At 44.3% G+C, this 22,883-nt stretch overlaps 1 protein-coding gene across 1 annotated transcript in view; it reads right to left on the bottom strand.

The window, feature by feature from the left end:
- Positions 1–22,637, bottom strand: part of LOC147620084 (ribulose-1,5 bisphosphate carboxylase/oxygenase large subunit N-methyltransferase, chloroplastic-like) — a 54,028-nt gene extending 31,391 nt beyond the window's left edge. Inside the window, exon 1 of the mRNA XM_086772587.1 lies at positions 22,293–22,637. Within this exon, the coding sequence (XP_086628713.1) occupies positions 22,293–22,601 (309 nt within the window). The 5' untranslated portion in view covers positions 22,602–22,637. The remainder of the gene's footprint in view (positions 1–22,292) is intronic.
- Positions 22,638–22,883: the final 246 nt, after the last annotated feature.

Genomic DNA, 22,883 nt, shown 5'->3' with positions numbered 1-22,883 from the left:
GACTCTCTTTCTTTTGAGGGTTCCAGTGAGAAGCAGTTTACTTCTCCCAGGATTGATTATATAGAGGATCTAATCTTGGTTGGTTATGAGGTTTTTCATACCTTCTCCAGGCTAGATACACAACGTTCGACTTCGGCGAGTGTTCTTACACTTGGGTTTGGAACCATTATCTGGAGCATCAGGTCGCAACCTACTTGGTTGTTTTCTTCCAGAGGAGCGGTGTACCTGGCAGCTTGTTCCGTTGCTTTTGTAGCTGACTTGCTGAGGAGATTGCTTCTGGAGCTTTCTTGGTACCTGTTTCTGAAGTCTTTCATCTTTGATCGAGGACGGCGTCTCTGGCTTCTTGGAGTTCACTCAGCATCCGGTGCTGAGAGGGGGTGTTAGACATCATCCCCTTCTTGATGGCTTCCTGTTTGGTGTCCTATTTTAGCCTCTAGGACTGACCATGTTAGCTAGAGGGGCCGGTCACCCCTCACATATGTTTTCCCATATTATTCCCCATTTTATGGAGTCTTGGGTATTTTTCCCAGTCGTGGAGGATTTATTCCCTAGTCGGCTGCCTACTTTTGGGCATATATATAGCTGGCTTGCCTCCCTCATTTCTCACTGCTTGCTTAGCATTGTTTGCTGCAGTCCCTCACATACGAGGTTTTCTCCCCTCTTGCTCGGGACATGTATTCCTTTGGACGATGATATTGAGAGCAAGTTCTCACCTATGTTTCCTCTTCTCACTCTCTCTCCTGTTTTTCCATTTTCCCTTCTTCCGCTCCACATTCTATCAGTTGGTGCCTATCCTACTCTATCCAAATAACATTGTGCGGATGTCTAGCTCCAAAGAGAGACTACAGAAGCACCTAGAGGCATTGCAAGCTTTTTGTGAGCAGAGGGACCTCGTTGTTAACCTTGGAAAAACCAAGGTCATGGTCTTCGATACCCCACCGGTGGGGCTCAGAGACATGAGATTCACATATGCAGGGGAGATAGTGGAGATTGTGCACTCTTACGTATATCTAGGGGTCACTTTCACAAGGCCACGGTACTGAATGAGACTAGCAGCACATGCCAGGATTGCTAGGGGATATGCAGCTCTTGCCAGTATTGAGCGACAATGCTTTCAAGCCCACTTCCAGGTACCGTACACCAAGAGATGGCTTTTTGACACCTTACTGACACCGGCAACGATGCATGGGGCACCTTTTTTTGGTCCCAATCTTGGTGGAGAGGATTGGAGGAGGGTAGAGAGGCTCAAGTTATGATGTATTCACGTATGATCAGGACTAAACCATCAGTGGCTCATGCCATTGTTCTAGCAGAGTTTGCAGCCTCCCCGCTTGTTGCATGCGCAGAAGCCTTGCATACTAATCCACAGCCCTAAGCCTAATTAAGAACAAGACGTTGAATAAACACGATTAAGACAAAGGAGAGAGAAGAAGAGAGAGAGTTGGTGTCAAGGTTTTCTTGTATTTATATGGTACAAAAAGGTGACTGAACGATTGTACATGATTTAGGCCTTGGGTCTACCCCTAGGGGTGACCTCTCGCCCCTTCTACATGACTTCTACTAATATCTACTTCTGCAAAATGATGAATGATTGAATGTGCATGATGCAAATGCTGAGATATGCTTATATATATGCTTAGGTTGTTGGTCAGCCAGCTACTACTGCTGTTGTCCGCCAGCTCTTGGACAAATATCATGGAATAAATCTAATAAATGCTTCGCTTCATTCAATGCTTGCCCAAACTAGCTGGTCTTCATACTGTTACCTAGCCGCCTGCCTACCTAGATGCCCTGCTGGCCTATTGCCGACTGCTGTAGGACAGCTTGGCTGGTTGCAGACTGGTCATCCATGCCCTCTTTATGCCGATGATGATGCTGAGGACAGTTCAGCAGTTCCTACAGCCATAAGCGCAGCCATACAGTACCTTTACATCCCCAAATCAGCATATACACTTGTGTTTTCTTCATGTGAACCAGCCGCCTGCAGTTCAGTCCCCTACAGGCTGCGTTTACAGATCTTCAGCCCCTTCAAGTCTGTGTTTCTGTCCAGCAGCAGCCCCTATGTAAACCGGCCTTCAGAAATCTGACGGGCAGTGAAACAAACACTCGCACGTAAAACACTTCAACGCCATTGAGGACCTAGAAAAGGAAAACAAATAGGGGGAGCTAGAGTGCTCCTGCAAACAGTACACGGACACCAATTGGCCCCAAAACGCAGTGGCGCCCCTTGCGGTATTTCTTTAATTGATTATAAGAGCTTTGATTACAATAAGGCTGGGAACTCAGCCGTCATAGTAGAACACCTGAAGCCTGCAAATACCCTACATCATGGCTTCATATCCACTCGGCATCCACAAACAAGTCCAGCCATTGTTCACCTCAAAAGACTCTCACACATTGAGTCCTGCATACAGAAGTCTTTTCCCATGATCAGGACTGCCACAACCATCCATAGCCTCTCACCCTATGAACAGCATCACACCCCGACACATCCAGTGCTTCTGCATCACAACACAGATTCCCAAACTGTCTCTTAACAGAGAACTCGTATCACAGCACAGCATACCATACAGTCGACACACCTGTACCAACCCTCTCTACCTTCCAAGGGTACTATCCATCTCTGTCATACTGTAATATGCCACGGGTCATTGTCCTGCTGGAAGACTACACCTATGGCTACATTGCTGGCATCAATGATGACCTCGAAAGGTTCATCCCATGATGCTAACTTTAATACAGGTGCTTCTGAGGAAGCTTTCTAGAGTGCACGGAATGCATCAAGCGCCTTGCCTGTAACTAAGACTTTCTGCTTGCGAGTCTTCACCCCCTCGAGCAAGTCGGTAAGAGGTGCTGCAAGGTTGGAAAACTGATGGACATGGGTACTATATGCCTAACAAAGACCTACGAATGAACGGATTTCTTGGGCGGTCTTAGGAATGTCCCAATATAAGATCTCCTAAACCTTCGATGGATCCACTCTAATCCCATCGGAACCGATGATGTAGCCCAAATATTGAACTTCCTTAACACCAAAGACAGACTTTTTCGCGTTTATGTAGAGCTGATTATCTCGCAAAAGTTGCAAGACTTTCTCCACATCTTTCTTATGCTGCTCCGCAGTGGCTGAGAAGACTAGTATGTCATCAAGGAATATGAAAACACACTTCCCAATAAATGTGGACTGCGAAAATCCTAGACCTCATCTTATTGAACGTTGCGGGTGCATTTGTAAGCCCAAAAGGCATGAATGCGAACTCGTAGTGACCACGCTCTGTCCGAAAAGCTGTTTTCGGAATGTCAGCTTCAAAAATGCGAACCTAATGGTAACCACTCTTGAGGTCGATCTTCGTGAAAAACTTAGCACCATCTAAACGCTCCAAAATGTACTCTATCCTTGGCATAGGAAACTTATTCTTGATAGTGAGTTTGTTTAATGCCCTGTAGTCTACACAAAGGCGTGAAGACTTGTCCTTCTTTTGGACAAATAGGATAGGTGCAGCAAATGGGGAGGAAGAAGGCCGAATGAATCCGGCTCGGAGAAGCTGAGATAATTGCTTTTCTAACTCGCCCTCTAAAGTCTTGGAAAGACAATAGGGAAACCTGCTAGGGGGATCTGATCCAGGGACCAAATCAATGTGATGGTCCTCAGGGTGAGAGGGTGGGAGACTGGGCGGAAGATCGTCCCTAAGCATAATGTCCTGGTGTCTGGATAGGAGGTCTGCTAACTCAGGGACTGAAGATGTAACGGATGCTACTAATGAAGGGGGGGCCGTTTGAGCACGAACATAAAGGAGTGCTCCTTCTGCTCCCTTGCAGATAGCTCGTCTGGCCTGGAGATGCGAAATCAATGAGATGCCAAGAACGCTTCTATCCCCACGAATCATGACAGGCTCAGGAAAACCTTTACAAATAGTAAAAGTGTCCTGCCCCCAATCGAGAATAGGCTCATACGACGGAACCACTGAATTCCTAAGATCATGTCACACACCAACAGAGGTGAGACGACGAAATCTCGTTGAAATGAGGCCTTCTGAACTTCAAAGGCAAATTGTTGTGCCTTCTGGGAAATGTGGGTGCGAAGACCAGGTGTAAACCCGTCCACATCCAGATAATATGGGACTAATAGACAGTTCAATTTATTAGCCAACTGGGGAGAGATGGCGTCTTCAAAGCTACCCATGTCGAAAAGCAACACGAACTGTCGGCCCAAGGCAGAGCCATAAGCTCGGATGAGGCTCTTCTGAGCAGCATCGCTCTCACCCTTCTGCTTAGCATCAAATACCACGGATGGCATAGGATGCATGGAAGGTAAAAGTTGAATTGCATTTGAGGTAGTAGGCGGGGCTGAAGAAGCTGGGGAGGCTGTGGCAACTGTGGCAGAAGGAGCTTTGGCGGCTTGTGCCGCTTGCCATTTGTGGCAATCCTTCTTACCATGCCCTATAATATGACAAAAAAAACATCTATTTTCTGACTAGTACTTCCTTTGCTCCTCTGGAGGAAGATAACCTCCAGTAATGCCTGCTTTAGCCTTTTCATCAGGGGTTTTCTTAGGTTCTTTATCTTTCTTAACCCCTAAGTTGGAGCTATTACTGCTGTCCTTCTAAGCATCTTTAGAAGATGCGTTACCTTTCCCTGTCTGTGCAACTGATTGCTACTGCTGGGGTTTGGTACTGGACTGAGATGACTACTTGGGCTTGCCCCCGTTAAGCTTCATTTCTTCATTCTGAGCGAGAGTCAGAGCCCGGTCATATGTACTTGGTTCAAAGTTATGAACTGTGAACCGAATGTTAGAGTCCAATCCACGAATGAATTGCTCCATCTTATCCTGCTCAGATAATCCTAACTGCTGTGATAAAGTAATAACCTTACCGGAAAACTGAAGCACTGGGGATCTGTTCTGTCTGAGTCCATAGGAACTCGTCTTTCAGACCGGTCTTGTATTGGGGCAGGAGAAATCTGGTCTTCAAGTCATGGACAAAGATGTCCCAGTCAAAGGCTATGACACCTGTGGCCTGGTCTGTATGAATACTAGACCAATGCTGCCACCAAGTGACTGCCTCACCAGTGAGATGGGGAGCCGCTAAGTGGACTTTGTCTTGAGGGTCTGTGATCCTAGCTAAAGAAAAATGAGCACTAAACTGATGAAAAAATAGATTAACTGATGAATGATCACACCTACCATCATACTTACTGAAGTTTGGTTGACTGCGAATGATGGTGGTTGATGCTGCTGTGCAGATTGCTGGCTGGTGATACCTAAGATTGGGGAGACTGAGGAGAGCTGCTGATACCTCAAATGTATGGCCTCCTTTTCCCGTTGGTGCTCGAGTAACATACATTCTCGATCAAGCTCACGTTGGTGTTCCCGAGCGGTGAGTTCAGCCTAACGCCGGTCTTCGTCGATCCTACGTTGGGCTTCCTCATAGTCCCGTCTTTCTGCTTTTTCTCTTTTCCTTCAGTCCTCATCCTCTCTCCTTTGTTGTTCCATCTGAAAGAAGAGAGAGATGTAGTCGGGTGCTGCTAAAGGTGTAGAAGGACGTGCTGCACGCTCCATGAGCAGCTTGTTCTAAGCTCTAAGAAGAGCTATGGTGTCTACTGTAGGCGGAAGAACATGGTCTCCTTCGGGGGAGACGTCTTCCGGCTGATAAGTACTCTCTTCTGTAGACATGATGCTGAAGTCGGTGGTCGTGCCGGAACGCAATCTAACCATCCAAGGATGCCCCCACGCTAGGATACCGTGTGTGTGGATAATCTGAATCTGATACCAATGTGATATGCAACGGAAGTCTTTGTATTGGAGGATCCTATCACACAAATGCTCACACCGTCTTCTGTATCCTGAGTTTCGTGAGTTTAGCAATCCACTTTAATACTTCAACTATCCCGATAACGAGATAGTATTTGCTTTATTTCTTTAGAGAGAATGATTGTGAACTGTAGATAGCCAAACGCAAGATCTCGGAGGATCGGAAGCTTGGCTGAATTGTACACGGCTGTAGAAACACCTCGATGAACTGATCTCGAGTCTATGCACTCTTCCCAAGGGCATGAGGAAGGGTTGCACACCTAAGGCTGAGAAAAGAAGTCGGTGGACGTTTCTAAGCTATGTTAGAATGCTGTAAATGCTTATGAATGCTTGGTTGCCTTTACCAGAGGGTTGGTGTATGCCTGGATGATGTACTGAAGGCTGGTTAGTGATGTAAACTGCTGTAGGGCTGAAAACGCATGGAAGAACGGCTGGAAATCTGCAAACGCAGGGCTATAGAGCTGTTTTCTGGCGTAGGACTGATGCTGGACTGAAACGCAAGCTGCAGGGGCTGCTACTGGACAGAAACGCAGACTTGAAGGGGATGAAGATCTGTAAACGCAACCTGTAGGGGACTGAACTGCAGGCGGCTGGTTCACATGAAGAAAACACAAGTGTATATGCTGATTTGGGGCTGTAAAGGTACTGTATGGCTGCCCTTATGGCCGTAAGAACTGCTGAACTGCATGCGTTGGAGAACCAAGGTTGGCTGAAGCAAACTCAAGCACTCCAAGGGCTTGATGAGACTAGTCTAGTGCTGAAGGCAAGGGAACTCCTAGGGCTGAGGAGGAAAGCTCTTAGCACACTGAAGACTGAATGAGAAACTAAGCCCTGTGCAAGCCTATTTATACTAACTAGAGGCTGGTCAAGTTGGCTGGTCATTTATTTAATAAAGTTTATATTTATAAATGACAATAAATGCTAAATAAATACCAAAAAATATGAAAAAAATACCTGATAAATCCTAGTAAATTCCCTAAAGCTTCTGGGATGTTCTAAATGATGCACAGGCATATGAATGCATATTATGCAGGATGCAGAGTGCTTTCTGATGCAAACCCTAAGGCTTCTACTGACTCTACATGCATGAATGATTCTCTCCAAGTGGGTTAAGGGACTTGACTGAGACTGACTGACCCGCTAAGGCTGAGGAATGACCTACGTAGCTCGTGCCTGACTTATCTTGGACTGAGGATGTACAATGGGGTCACGGCGTACGACAATTATCATCCTACTGGGTTCTAATAATGTACAACTCTTGCACTGCTGATGATGAGCCATCTTGTCACCATGCACTGAGTGCAGAGTGCATGTGACACACCTAGGCCTATATAACCATATATATTTAGGGTCCATTTGGGATATGGTTGGGTGGAGAATCAAAGTTCTAGTCTTAGAAGTCCTCAAGCTATTGATGCAAGGAGCATTACATTGATATCAGAGCTAAGTTCTTTCTTTTCCATGCTTCCATTGAGCTACTCATTGCTAACTCTAACTGTACTCCTTAATTCCTTCTCTATTCCTTTCCATAAGCTAATTCTTAATCTCTTCTCTATTCATTTCCATAATCCTCATATTTCTCAAATACCTATTGCTTAATAGATTGGACATACCTCTTGCTTAATTGATTGAGCATACCTCTTGTCTAATAAATTGGGCATACTTTGGAGATTCTACATGAAGCAAGTGGACTACATGACAATCTTGAAGAATCATTGAAGCAAATATCAATAAGGAGAAATCAACGGAATTATTCTTCACATCATTAGAGACAATTCATATTTACCCAACCAAGTAAAGTCTTTGTGTTGCATCTTTTTTGCTTTGTAAGAAACTTTCCATTTTACTTATTGTTAGAGTAAATGACTTCTCAAGATGGGAAGGATGAAAATGGAGAGAAGCGAAAAAACCCAATGTACTCTTTTCACATGGAAGAGGATATTACAAAAACAAATGAAATAGATATGTAAGATTTAGATCTAAATGAGTATGAGAATATAGAAATGAAGGAAATGAAAGAAAAAATCTCTAATATAGAGAATAAACTTGAGAAAATGATGGGTATTACCTCCTTGATGGGAGGAGGGGAAGGATTGGGAGTAAAAGAAATATCTAAAAACATTGATGAGGGAAGAGAAAAAACTCTAGAAAAAGAATTGAATGGAGCCATAGTTGAAGAAAGTCCCAAAACTAGAGACCAAGGTATGGTATTCAAAGATTTAAAGGCACCCACTTTTAGTGGAGAAGAGAAGGAGAGATTTAAAGGCACCCACTTTTAGTGGAGAAGAGAAGGAGAGAAATAAAGATGCAGTTCATATTTTTCTATAAAAATGGCAAGATTTGCATCTTTTAAGAAATGTGTCTGATCATAACCACCCCATTGAAGCTAGTCTATCCTTACAAGGCAAAGCTTATAAGTAGTGGATGAGCTTAGCAGAAGCTAGACAAGTACCCGAATCTTGGGATTCATTTAAGGAATTATTCTAAAGGAATATCTTCCTTAAAAATGAAGAAGACCGAAATTGAAAGGAGTGGGATAATTGTTCTATGGAACAAAAGAATTTAAATCTCACTCAATATATAGCTTACTATAGAGGAATTGTCTTAAAGCTTAAGGGAATAGACAATTTTCAAAAAGTAAGAGACTTCATTAGAGGCCTAAAAAGAGAGTACAAGAAGGAAGTTTGCTTCAAAGAGCCAAGAAACTTAGACGAGACTATAAAATTTACAAAAAAAATTGACAATACCAAAGGTAATGGTAATCGTAAAGAAAATGATTTTAAAATTTTATATAAGCCTCATGAAGAAAATTTTGGCTCTCAAAAAATAAAGGGTTTATTCTTTAAAAAGGAAAAACCTCTTAAAAAGCAAAAATCCAATCCTAGTATGTTTCTAAAAAAGCAAGATTTTGAGAGAGCGGTTAAAGAAAAACTTTGATTTTCTTGTCTTGAGCCGAGATATGATAAAAGGAATTGTCCTAAGTCCCAAGGACAAGAACTTACTGGGAATGGTAATGATACGCCTAAAGGAATGCACACTTGAATTATTTTCATTGAAGCTATTTGCATAATACACTAACATTTGAGCATAAAGAAAAATTTATTACATTGCAAGGAGAGCATAATGTACCATCTTTTCCTTTGATATGTAATATTGAGCTCCAAAAGCTTCATCAAGATAATGGAGTAGAACAAATGTTTTTCTGTTATGCAATGTCTCAGTTTAAAACCCATTGTGAAAATTTTGATTCAAGTATTTGTGAAGTAGTTAATTCTTCTTTAAACAATTTATTTGAAGAATTTACAGATGTTTTTCCAAAAACATTGCCAAAAGGTTTACCTCCCGATAGAGGGATAGATCATCCCATAGAAGTTTTAAAGAATTCAAAACCAATTAGTAAGTCATCTTATAGAATAAGTTTAACAAAAACACAAGAAGTTGAAAAGAAGTTGGCTGAATATTTACAACAAGGCTTTATTAGGCCAAGTAAGTCTCTCTAGACTTCACCAATATTATTAGTGAAGAAAAAAGATGCATATATATGCACTTGTGCATATATTATTGTGGATTAAATTTAATCACAATAAAAAATAAATTTTCTATTTCTAGGATAGATGAATTGTTTAATCAATTCAAAGGTGCTAAATATTTTAGTCTTAATATCATCAAGTAAAAGTTAGAATTGAACATGTGCCAAAAACAGCATTTAGGACATCTTTTGGACGCTTTGAGTTTTTAGTTATGCTTTTTGGTCTAGCTAATGCTCTCACTACTTCTATATTTGGGAAAATCTGCGGTGGTTTTTATTGATGATATATTAGTCTTTAGTCAAAATGAACAAGAACATATTGATCACCTTAGAAAAGTATTTCAATTATAGAGAAAAAACAAATTATTTACCAAACAAAAAAATTCTAAATTATGGGAAATGGTCCGAAGCTCCTGAAAGACAACTTTGGGCATCGCTTGCCCACCTGCTTCAATCTTTGCTTCATAATCCGAAGATACACCCAATCCCCTTCCGAAAACTTCATGTCCCTTCGGTCTTTATTGGCCTGTCGAGTGTAGGCCTCTTGCGCTTTAGCCAATCTGTCTTTAACGGACTCTAGGATCTCCTGGTAAGACTCCGTCACTCTGTTCGCCTCAGGTACTGAAGACGAAGTCCTGGTTAACAACGACTGGAAAGGCCTTCCAAACACTGCCTCATATGGAGTCCTGCCAATAGCTGAAGAAAAAGAGTCATTTAAAACAGCTTGAACTAAAGGCAAAAACGATTCCCACTTACCTTGTTGATCGTGGACATAACACTTCAGCACATCAAAGGCCAACTGGTTGTATATCTCTGTCTGGCCATCTGTCTGTGGGTGAAATGCACTGGAAAAATTCAACTTAGTACCAAAATTATCAAACAATGCCCTCCAAAAATGACTGGTAAACTTGGCATCTCGGTCTGACACTATGGTTCTAGAAATCCCGCCAATCGGGTACCAATGCCGAATGAATAGCTGGGCAACATCCTCGGCGGTCACATTGGCCCTGCAAGGAATAAGCATAACAAATTTGCTGAACCTATCAACAATAGTTAAACACTGCGTATTACGCTTACTCGGACTGGGAGGCAGATTTGTGACAAAGTCCATCGAAATGTCCTGGAAAAGACCCTCAGGAATTGGCAAAGACTGTAACAACCCTATCTTCTTTCCACGAGGAGCTTTCACCTTTTGACAATAGTCACAGCATTGTACATATGTAAACACATCACGTCTCATCTTTGGCCAATAGTATTGCCGTTCTAATTTCTCCAGAGTCGAATTCATGCTCCTATGACCACCTGTAATGGCGTCATGGGCATCATGGAGAAGAGCTGCCCGGAATGATTTCATGACACATAGTCGGCCTTTGTAGAAAAGCCAACCATCGCGTATCAGAAGATGGCATGGTCCTGTGGCATCCAATGCCTGTTCCCACTGTGTACCGAATTCCTCAGAATCCGCGTACGTGTGCTTCATGTCTTCTAGTCCTGTACCAACAAGGTCAAGTCTAGTGGTCTGAATCGTAGATACTTATCCCTTCCTGCTCAAAGCATCGGCCACTGGATTGGCCTTTCCTGGAAGGTACTCAATCATGCCACCGAACTGCTGGAATATCTGACTCCAGCGGTGTTGTCGATCACTCCACTGTGCACTTGGCATCGTCTGAATCCAGCGCAATGCCTGATGGTCAGTGCGAACCTCGAAGTCACGGCCATACAGGAAATGTTTCCAATGTTTCAAGGCCTGTATAACTGCTAGGAGTTCTTGATCATAGACTGAGTAGTTCTTTTCGGCGGGCAGTAACTTACGAGACATGTAAGCTACCGGATAACCATTCTATTGCAATACACCTCCAATTGCGATGTTACTCGCATCGGTGATCACTTGAAATGGTTCGTCCCACGAGGCAAGGGCTAAACAAGGCGCTTCTGACAAAGCCACCTTGAGGTTCTGGAATGCCTCCAACGCTCGTGGAGTCATTCGAATCTTTTGCCTTCTTGTTTTCACTCCCTTTAGGAGATCGGTGAGATCTGCCGAGAGATCAGAAAACTTGTCAATGTGGGTGGAATATGCCTGGCATATACCCACAAATGATCTAATGTCATAAGCTGTCTGAGGTACTTCCCAGTTAACAATCTCGGCCACTTTAGCCGGATCAAGTCGAATGCCTTCGACACTAATTATATATCCCAAGTAATGTACCTGGAACAGATAAAATTCTGACTTCTTTTCATTGACATAGAGCTCGTTGCTTTCCAGCAACTTAAGGACTTTCTCCACATCAATGTCATGCTGCTCAACTGTAGCTGAAAATATGAGTATGTCGTCCAGAAATATGAACACACACTCTCCAATCAACTCCCGGAAAATACGGACTCTAGGATCTCCTGGTAAGACTCCGTCACTCTGTTCGCCTCAGGTACTGAAGACGAAGTCCTGGTTAACAACGACTGGAAAGGCCTTCCAAACGCTGCCTCATATGGAGTCCTGCCAATAGCTGAAGAAAAAGAGTCATTCAAAACAGCTTAAACTAAAGGCAAAAACGATTCCCACTTACCTTGCTGATCGTGGACATAACACTTCAGCACATCAAAGGCCAACTGGTTGTATATCTCTGTCTGGCCATCTGTCTGTGGGTGGAATGCACTGGAAAAATTCAACTTAGTACCAAAATTATCAAACAATGCCCTCCAAAAATGACTGGTAAACTTGGCATCTCGGTCTGACACTATGGTTCTAGGAATCCCGCCAATCGGGTACCAATGCCGAATGAATAGCTGGGCAACATCCTCGGTGGTCACATTGGCCCTGCAAGGAATAAGCATAACAAATTTGCTGAACCTATCAACAATAGTTAAACACTGCGTATTACGCTTACTCGGACTGGGAGGCAGATTTGTGACAAAGTCCATCGAAATGTCTTGGAAAGGACCCTCAGGAATTGGCAAAGGCTGTAACAACCCTATCTTCTTTCCACGAGGAGCTTTCACCTTTTGACAAATGTCACAGCGTTGTACATATGTAAACACATCACGTCTCATCTTTGGCCAATATTATTGCCGTTCTAATTTCTCCAGAGTCGAATTCATGCCCCTATGACCACCTGTAATGGCGTCATGGGCATCATGGAGAAGAGCTGCCCGGAATGATTTCATGACACATAGTCGGCCTTTGTAGAAAAGCCAACCATCGCGTATCAGAAAATGGCATGGTCCTGTGGCATCCAATGCCTGTTCCCACTGTGTACCGAATTCCTCGGAATCCGCGTACGTGTGCTTCATGTCTTCTAGTCCTGTACCAACAAGGTCAAGTCTAGTGGTCTGAATCGTAGATACTTGTCCCTTCCTGCTCAAAGCATCGGCCACTGGATTGGCCTTTCCTGGAAGGTACTCAATCATGCCACCGAACTGCTGGAAATATCTGACTCCAGCGGTGTTGTCGATCACTCCACTGTGCACTTGGCATCGTCTGAATCCAGCGCAATGCCTGATGGTCAGTGCGAACCTCGAAGTCACGGCCATACAGGAAATGTTTCCAATTTTTCAAGGCCTGTATAACTGCTAGGAGTTCACGATCATAGACTGAGTAGTTCTTTTCGGCGGGCAGCAACTTACGAGACATGTAAGCTACCGGATGACCATTCTGTTGCAATACACCTCCAATTGCGATGTTACTCGCATCGGTGATCACTTGAAATGGTTCGTCCCACGAGGCAAGGGCTAAACAAGGCGCTTCTGACAAAGCCACCTTGAGGTTCTGGAATGCCTCCAACGCTCGTGGAGTCGTTCGAATCTTTTGCCTTCTTGTTTTCACTCCCTTTAGGAGATCAGTGAGATCTGCCGAGAGATCAGAAAACTTGTCAATGTGGGTGGAATATGCCTGGCATATACCCACAAATGATCTAATGTCATAAGCTGTCTGAGGTACTTCCCAGTTAACAATCTCGGCCACTTTAGCCGGATCAAGTCGAATGCCTTCAGCACTAATTATATATCCCAAGTAATGTACCTGGAACAGATAAAATTCTGACTTCTTTTCATTGACATAGAGCTCGTTGCTTTCCAGCAACTTAAGGACTTTCTCCACATCAATGTCATGCTGCTCAACTGTAGCTGAAAATATGAGTATGTCGTCCAAAAATATGAACACACACTCTCCAATCAACTCCCGGAAAATACGCATCATCATGCGGTTAAATGTAGCGGGGGCGTTCGTCAATCCAAATGGCATGACCACAAATTCATAGTGGGCCCGTTCTACGGAAGGCTATTTTGGGGATGTCCCCCTCTACGATCCGTACCTGGTGGTACCCACTCTTTAAATCCAGTTTGGAGAACACCTTAGCTCCATTCAGCCTCTCGAGAATATAGTCAATTCGAGGCATCGGAAATCTGCTCTTGATAGTCAGCTTGTTGAGTGCACGATAATCGACACACAACCGAGAAGACCCATCTTTCTTCTTGACAAAGAAGATCGGTGCTGCAAATGGCGACACGCTGGAACGGATGAAGCCAGCTTGCAACAATTCTTGGAGTTGGCGGTCCAACTCCGATTCCATTGCCTGAGAAAGGCGATACAGAAACTTGCTCGGGGGTTCCGAGCCTGGGAGGAGGTCAATCTTGTGATCCTCTGGTCTGGACGGGGGGAGCTGGGGAGAGAGACTGTCTCGAAGAAAAATCTTCTAGAACTTTTTATGGAGAACCGAGTACTTCTCCGAAGCACTGGCCACCGTCTGGGCTGTCTGGATGTAAATCATCACACACTGTGCGCCTTTCCTGACTGCTCGCTTAGCCTGCAAGTGACTTATGAGCGGAAAGTTTGGAATACCTGGCTCACACTTAATGGTCACCGGGGTGTTTGACACATTCCGATCGATCTGGAACGTGTGCTTGTCCCACTTGACATCAGGAAGAAACTTGTGAAACCACTGGATACCCAAAATTATGTCTGCTCCTACAAGAGGGGCAACCATAAAGTCACGCACAAACTCTATGCCCTGAATCACTAACTTAGCACCTAGAGCTTCATACTTGACGCTCGTTGTCATACCTGTGCTAAAACCCTCAACCTGTTTGTCCACCGGAGTCAGCTCGAAACGGGCACGCCTAGCGGCTTGTTCCGTGACTACATCCTCCGTGCTGCCGCTGTCAAACAAGACAATGACCCTCTGGCCACCGATGTAGCCAAAGGACTTGAGCAATTCATTGCGCTCATACTCCTGGTCATGGGCGCCCTTCTGCTTATCTTCGAGCTCCCGGCTAATAATTGCTCCAACTGAAGCACCGGGGGTTGAAGAACTAGGGGTAGCCGCTGGGGTCTGTGTGGGAGCTGTGCTCACCACGGAAGCTGTGGAGGCGGCGACGGCCTTTGGAGGCTTCTTCGGACAATCCCGAGAAGTATGTCCTTTTGTGTGACAAAAGAAACATCTACCCTCCTTCTTATACTGAGAAAGCTCCTCAACACTCAACTTGCCACCTGTCTTGCCTGCCTTTGCTTTCTAGTCTGGAGTAAGCTTAGACGCATTGTTCGAGTTCTTGGAGCCAGAGGCTCCCGGGCTTTCTCCCGGGGAAGACCCCGTCTAGTTCTGGCTTTTGCCCCCCAAGGTGTTAGCCTTGGGAGAAGCAGGCTAGGAAGTCTTGGGCTTGCCACCATTGTGTTTCATTTCTGCACTCTGCGCAAGCGAGAGTGCGTCCTCAAAGGTGGCTGGCCTAAACATACGCACCTCCCATTGGATTTGCGTGTCCAGGCCATACCAAAACTGCCCTTTCTTGTCCGAATCAGATAAGCCTAATTGTAGACACAAGGTCGAAATTTTATTGGCAAACTGAAGGACTGGTTGCGCATTCTGACGCACTCCCCTGAACTCGTCTTCGAGTCGCTCAAGGTAGTGGGGCGGTAGAAACCGCTGCTTAAGGTCGCGGACGAACTCGTCCCACACATAAGCTACCATACCTGCTCTGGTGTGGGCATGAGCCCACTGAGTCCACCAAGGAATGGCCTCACCTTCCAAGTACCAACTAGCTAAGATCACTTTGTCAGTATCTGTTTTCCTAACTGCAGCAAAGTAAGCTTCAAATTGATGCAACCATGAATAAAGAGTTGTGAGATCGAGTTTACCATTATACTTACTGAAATTCATTTTCTCGGAAAAATGATTCGAGGGCGCCGCCGGTGTCAATCTGGCGTCCAAAGCTCTGAGGTAACGCTCGTGTTCCACTCGTCGCATGGCGGCGTCTTCTCGTTGTCGAATCTCCAATGCACGCATCTGCATCTCAAGCAAGGAGCTTGGCTGCAGCTATGACCCCGCGAGAGGGTCCCTGTGACGAGGATCTAGTATCTGGGATACGGAAGGAGAGGGAGGAGGAGATGGAAAACGCGACGCTGGAGAGCGAGAACGCTCCTCCAGAGCCAAAATCCGCGCCTTCTGCTCATCCAACTTGGCTGTCTGGTCTGCGATTGCTCGCATCATTTGCTGGAACATGTCTGTGACACTCAAGCCGGGTGCCCTAGCTGGGCTGCCTGGTGCACTCTGGTCCCATGGTTCTGGTTCTCTCTCGTCGCCGAAACTCGCCATAGCGGGAAAATGCAATTCCTTTCCGGAACGCAATTTGACCATCCACTATTTGTGTGGGAGACTTCCGGAGGCTTCCGGAGGCTAAAAACCAACCGTCCTTCGAGGGACAGGAGTCACTCTAAAAGGGGTAGTCCACCGGCGTCTAAAAACCAACCACACGAGCGAAAAAATTTTCTGGTTTTCTTTGCTGAATCTTTGTCCTTGAAGTAGGCTCTGATACCACTGTAATATGCGGAAGCTTCGGAGAAGGATCGGTACTTCAAAACTCAAAAATCAGCACTCTTTTCACGACGGAATTAACGCACAAACTGAAAGGAGATGTGAAGAAAATAGAGAGAGAAGGGGGAGATGCAGAGGACACAGTATTGGGTCCCAATTACCCTCTGTAGGGCCCTCACCACGGATGGTGTATTTGCTTTATTAGAATGATGTAAATCTGAAAACAAATACAGAAACTTGACCTTTTCTTGGCTGGAAAATCCTGCCCTTGACCTTCAGAAGTCCACCCCTTTGCTTGGCAATCTCCTTGGCTTGACTGGCCCTTGATTGGCTTGAGCACTTGGTGAAAACTGAGATGAATGATGGGATTATGGCCTCCACTATATATACTCCTCTTGAGGAGCAGTCGGCCAGCTGAAAAAACAAGCTATGTCCCACGACTAGTGAAATTCAGCAATAAATGCTGAATTAAATCCCAAAAAATACTACCTTTTTTTTCCTAACAGGCTGAAAGTGATGCGCCTGCTTCTGATTGGCTGGACACCACTTTTGTCCACAATCCCAAGGCTGGGCAGCCTATATGGGCTACCCCATACATGCCCTACAGCCATATAAAGGCTGTAATCTCCTGGAGATTGCCTTATCTGTGCCCTAGGGCTGTCCTACAGCCCCTCCATGGCTGGTGGGTTCAGCCTGGGCCTTCCTGGCCCTCATGGGGGTGGTTCTACACCATTCCCATGCCCCCACTCAGATCCGGGGTAGTCCTATGGGCTGGCCCCTTGTCCTAAACATAATCTACTCAGTGATCTGGCATCCGGTACCATACTAGATACACAGAACCACTGACATCATTCTAGAGGGAGACTCACCGCACGGACTGGCGCTGTTTCATGTGCAGGACAGTGCACACCTGACCTTAGACTCCTGTGCAAGACAATGCACACCTGACCTCGGACATCTGAGATGGATCCCTGGCTGACTCGTCCCGGACTGGGCTCACATGGGACCAGTTCACCATCCCAGGTCCTGCACCTTCTGTACAGAAATGTCTACGTGGCATCCAAGTGCGGGATGCACGTGACAATGCACCTGCTATATATACGTCCTTGAAGACCTAGTGGACTAGCCAACTTGCTGTCGGCCAGGTCCTTGGACTGGAAAAATCCAACTTGCAATCGACATCATGAAAAACCTCTAATTCTGCTGGCCGATAGGACACTGGTCCCTTACACTATCTTCCCTGCAATATTAGTTGCAGTAGCTCCAAATTCTGGTTCTAAATCTGATCGTTATGCTGTTGCCCTTCAGGGTTAGGCCTGGGATCAGCCATGCACATGTCTTGCACATGACACAAGAACTGATCATGCCTGTTTGCTAGGCCTTTGGAACTGAACTAAGAGCTAAATGATGTACTCGTTCTAAGTACGTACTCCTACATAATGCTTTCCTCTAGCTTCGCCTATTTTGCAAACCACTCCATCTGCTACCCTAATGCATTCTTCTAATGGATCTATGCACCTCCTTGGGACCTATGCTTAGTGGTTGAGCCTCAATGCTCTGATACCAATGTTGCATGCACAGAAGCCTTGCTACCCTAAGCCCGATTAAGAACAAGATGCTGAATAAACATGATTAAGACAAAGGAGCGAGAAGAGGAGGGAGATAGTTGGGTGTCAGGGTTTTCTTCTATTTATATGGTACAAAAAGGTGACTGAATGACTGTACATGATTTAGGTGCTGGGTCTACCACTAGGGGTGACCTCTGGCACCTTCTACATGACTTCTATTGATATCAACTTCTACAAAATGATGAATGATTGAATGTGCAAGATGCAAATGTTGACATATGCTTATATACATAGTTGTCTCCGTACGACGTATGACAGCGTATCGTACGGAATACTGTGCAGACTCGTACGGATTTTTTCAAGAAAAAAAAATCCATAATTTTTTTTCCAAAAAAAAATATTTTTTTTGGGAGTAATGGTCTTGTTTTTGCTTGTCTATGGCTGTTTGAGCTTTCCTCTGTACTAGATGCTTCCCTCCTTTTTAAAATACTCCATATCTGGAAATTGGAAATACCTAAGTTTATAAGTAATTTTTTAAAACACACGATGAGGTTCCAATAGTTCTTCCTCCACTCTTGAAAATGAGGATGCTTTGATTGCCTTGAGACAAGAGCTTACAGAGCCCGAGTTTGATGACAAGGGCAACATCCTTAGCGAGGGTGACTTATGCAAGCGCTCCGATAAGCACTCTTCTGATGGAGATGATCCTAGCGAGAGCTCTGATTTTGATAGTGATCACTTCTCCATCTAGATTCTAGCCCCAATCCTCTAGCCTCCCTTTTTTGTGCACCACTTTTTGTACTTACTATTACAGCTACATGCGCCTAGAGCACCTCGCATTGTATGACTTAGGCTTTAGCCTGACATCTATGTATGTTTTCAACTTCGTTTTAATGGAATTTTGGTTTCGGTCATGTGACAACTTGTCTTCTCTTTGAAATTGAAAATACTAAAGTTTGTAAGTAATTTTTTAAAAGACCGTACAATACCGTACGATAAGAATTTTTTTTATATCATACCGTATTTTCTCGTACGGTATCGTATCGTATGAACCGTACAATATCGTACCTGACAACTATGCTTATATATACATGCTTAGGTTGCTGGTTGGCCAGCTCTTGGACAAATATTTATGGTATAAATCTGATAAATGTTGTGCTTCGTTCAATGCTTGCCCAAACTCATTGGTCTTCATACTATTGCCTAGCCACCTGCCTACCTAGATGCCTTGCTGGCTGCCAACTGGCCATCCATGCCCTCTTTATGCTATTGTTGATGCTGTTTAACTACTGTCTTAATCAGGGATTATGATGTTCATGCTGGAGATTATAAGTACCGTACACCAAGAGATGGCTTTTGGACACCTTAATGACACTGGCATCGATGTATGGGACACCTTTTTGGGGTTCTGATCTTGGTGGAAAGGATTGGAGGAGGGTGGAGAGGCTCACGCGATAATGTATTCTATCACCAGCCTCGACATTTCCAGGTGTGAAAGGGGTCTAGTGCACTCAAAGACGTCTAAATATTTGAAAGTACAAGCTTTGGGAATAAGGACCACACTCCTAAAATTTAGGAGGGTTGCTATTTTTGGCTCGACTCCGATGGAAATTCTATTCGCGTCAATACATCTCGAATTGGACAAATACCAAGGGTTGGCAAAGTGCCTATAACAGAATGTCTGCCAGTTGGGATATTTTTAGAGATAAAGTTTATGAAAGGACCCATCTCTTAGATTGGCACATGTGGCAAAAAAGTGAACCAAAGTGAGACAAGTGGCCTGACACTTGTTAGAAAGTGGATCAAAGTGAGACAAGTGGCTTCACACTTGTCACTTCAGCTATTGTGTGGCTCTCCACTTGTCATCATAGCCTTCTCTTTCCATTTTCACTCATGGGTGCCCCAAATCTATAAATTGGAGCCCTCTCTCTTCATTAATGGAGGCTCTTTGGCTGTACACTAGCCTCTACCACCGTTACAGGTTGCCCTAATGATGGCTACTCCCTTTCTCTCTCTCTTGAAGACTGCCCATGAAGAATACCGGCTGTTGGGGACTATTTTGGAGGGTTCCAGCGTGAATAAATACTAAAGGCAAGGGTATTTAATCATTTATTATGATTTCTAGCCATTGTACTTGTTGTACCAACCCTTGTACCTGCTGTACCAGCCACTGTACGAGCTATACCAATCCTTGTACTTGCTGTACTTGCTTGTACCAACCATTGTACCAACTTTGTACCTGTTGTACTTGCTGTACCAGCCACTATATCAACCATTGTACCTGCTGTGCCAACATTTGTACTTGTTGTACTTGCTATACCCACCACTATATTTGTTGTACCGGTCACTATACCGACTGTACCAGCCACTGTACCTACTATACCAGCCATTGTACTTATTGTATCGACTGAATGGAGAGTTGTACTTGCTGTACCAACTCTATTGCATGAAGACCCGTGGTTTTTGGGGAAGAATCAGTACCCACACGAAGGTATATGGATTATATTGTTGGCTCGGCATTTCTACAACCGATGTTCCGACTTAGTTGCCTTGTGTTCGGCTGTGTTATGGCATTTGTATATGGATAATCCGGCATCTCCCGTGGGGAGAGTAAGGTTCTCAAAGCTTGTACATGATATTATTCTCCTTGGGTAATAAAATACTCCAAGGGGGGGGGGGTCAGCCCATTCCGGCCTCTGCGGTGTCACGTGCAAGCTCCATTTTCAGCATTTGTGGATGTTTTGTCCGGCTTTATGTTTTATGCAAAGTGATGATGGATATGTGTTAAGGTTGTGGCCATGTTTAAATGTACTAATATGCATTGATGGTATCAACAAGTATGCCAAAGGCCCTAGTCCCCCGGGCGCCGCGAGTTTCATATTCACGTGGAGCAAACCATCAGTGGCTCATGCCAATTGTTCTAGCATAGTTTGCAGCCTCCCCGCTAGTTGTGGATGCCATGTTCTAGACAGTCACATATATAGAGAAGGTCTATAGTTTGAGCAGAGATAGGCTCCCTAGGCTGGCACTAGAGTCATCCCACCGCCTAGCAAAGGACAGACACGTAGATTCGAGAGCCCCGTTACACGCTCAGACACGTGTCACATGCCATGAGGATTGTTATTGGTCAAATCAAAGTTTCATCTCACTAGCTTAGGGTGGAGACAAGGAGATAAACAGATATCCCCAGAGAGGAAAGAATCAAGACAGGATCTGCTTCCTATGCACACTGGAGGTGGACACGAAGGAGCACTACATATGCAGATGCCCAGTGTATTATGAGATCAAAGGGAGATTCCATTGTCTTTTCCACGAGGCGTTTGGGTCTCTCACGAGAGTTCTACACCATCCAAATCAGAGATGCTTGGGGCTTTACCTACACTAGAGATCATGCGGCACAAAGACCATTTACTTCACATGAGAGAGAGGCACCCCATATACACATCCTAGTTACCCACCACGAGCTTCTCTGCATCCACCTCCACGAGGCACCATGCCCTCAAGTTCCCCGTTGTTTCCTAGAGAGAGCTACTCGGATCCGAAAATATGGACGGCTGCTACGACGAGCACCAAGAGTACCATCCCCTCACCAGCTCCAACTTCGAGAGATCCTTCAGCGATATCCGAGTGCACCATCCTGAATTGTGGACATAGACAACCAGTACACAGTTACAAATTGCCCCGTCACCGACCACCCCGGACACTTGACCCTACCACACACTTATTGCCCTATTGGCTTATATCTCTGTTTATGAGGATGTATTGCACTTTTATAGTTGAGCCTAGGTGTAGCACATAGAGCTTTCTTTGACAATGAGCTCAGATTTAATTTAGTTCTTGTTTCATTTTCAATCTGTTATTCCATGATTTTGTTACTCATGGATTCATTGTAACTTTTGGACTGCGGCCTTTTGCAGACGTTAATTATTATTATTATTATTATAGGTAAGGGTGATATCAACAGTCACCAGAAACGAGAAACAGGAACAGAAAATTGAAATGTTCAAGAAATGGAAACCAAGAAACGAGTTTTTAGGAGTGGAAACAACCGTTTCCTGTGACAATATCACTTCGCAAACAAGAAACGGCCATGGAAACGGATGGGGTCTTGAAACGGAGAAACGCGTTTCTAGGGACCAAAAACAGCCGTTTCCTGTGACTATGGATATCAAAGCCCTCATCAACAAACTACTTGAGGAGCTATTGCTATCAAAGCCCTCATCGATCGCACATGTCTCTAAATGGTACTAGCCCTGTGACAAGAAAAAAAATGTTGTTCCATTTTCATTTTCATTTTTTGTTGTTCTCAAACTGATTTGGGGCAACTATGCATATGTATATGTGTACGTATACATATATATAAATATGTATACGTATGTATGTATGTATGCATATGTATTTATGTATGTATGTCTACATGTATGTGTATATGTATTTGTATAAGTATATGTACGTGCATGTGCATAAACTCAAAACATCTCTCTCTCTCTCTCTCTCTCTCTCTCTCTCTCTCTCTCTCTCTCGGAGTAAGGTAAGCATCACTGATGCATTTTAGGTTTCAGTTTACACATTCTGTTGTAGAGACTTACTGAATTTGTTGTGATGATAAGAGAAGAAGGAACGTAGAGGAGCTTTTCCCCTTTCCTGATGTTGGTTTTAGCGACAAGACCACGGCCGCCGGATTCGACTTGCTCCAAGGCCAGCTTCTGAGGAGGGAGGCGCTGTACTGTGAGCCAGTCTTGAAGGAGCTTGGCGCTCTCCGACGAGTAAGTGTCGCAACCCCAATCCACTATCCCCTTCTTGCTGCTGCTGTTCTCCGCCATTGGCTCCCTCCTGCTGCAGCACAGCACTGGCCGTGCCGGACTACAAAGAAGGGAGTGGTACCTCGCCATGGCCATATGCTTCTCTTCTTTTGCGTACACGGTCGTGTGAGAGTTTACATTCAAATGATCTTCGTATTATAGATAAATATATATAAATATAGATACACGGATATATACACATACATATGTATACATGCATGTAAAATATATATATATATATACACATACATATGTATAAATATAGATACACGGATACATATATATATATACACATACATATGTATAAGTATAAATATATATATACACATACATATGTATACATGCATGTATATATATATACATATGGACGCATATTTG

The sequence above is a fragment of the Cibotium barometz genome, chromosome 32 (genome assembly GCF_041138505.1).
Source record: "Cibotium barometz isolate CiBa-2024 chromosome 32, ASM4113850v1, whole genome shotgun sequence".
In the NCBI taxonomy this organism is placed as follows: domain Eukaryota; kingdom Viridiplantae; phylum Streptophyta; class Polypodiopsida; order Cyatheales; family Cibotiaceae; genus Cibotium; species Cibotium barometz.
The sequence above is the reverse complement of the archived record's forward strand: the minus strand, read 5'-3'. Positions and strand labels throughout refer to the sequence as shown.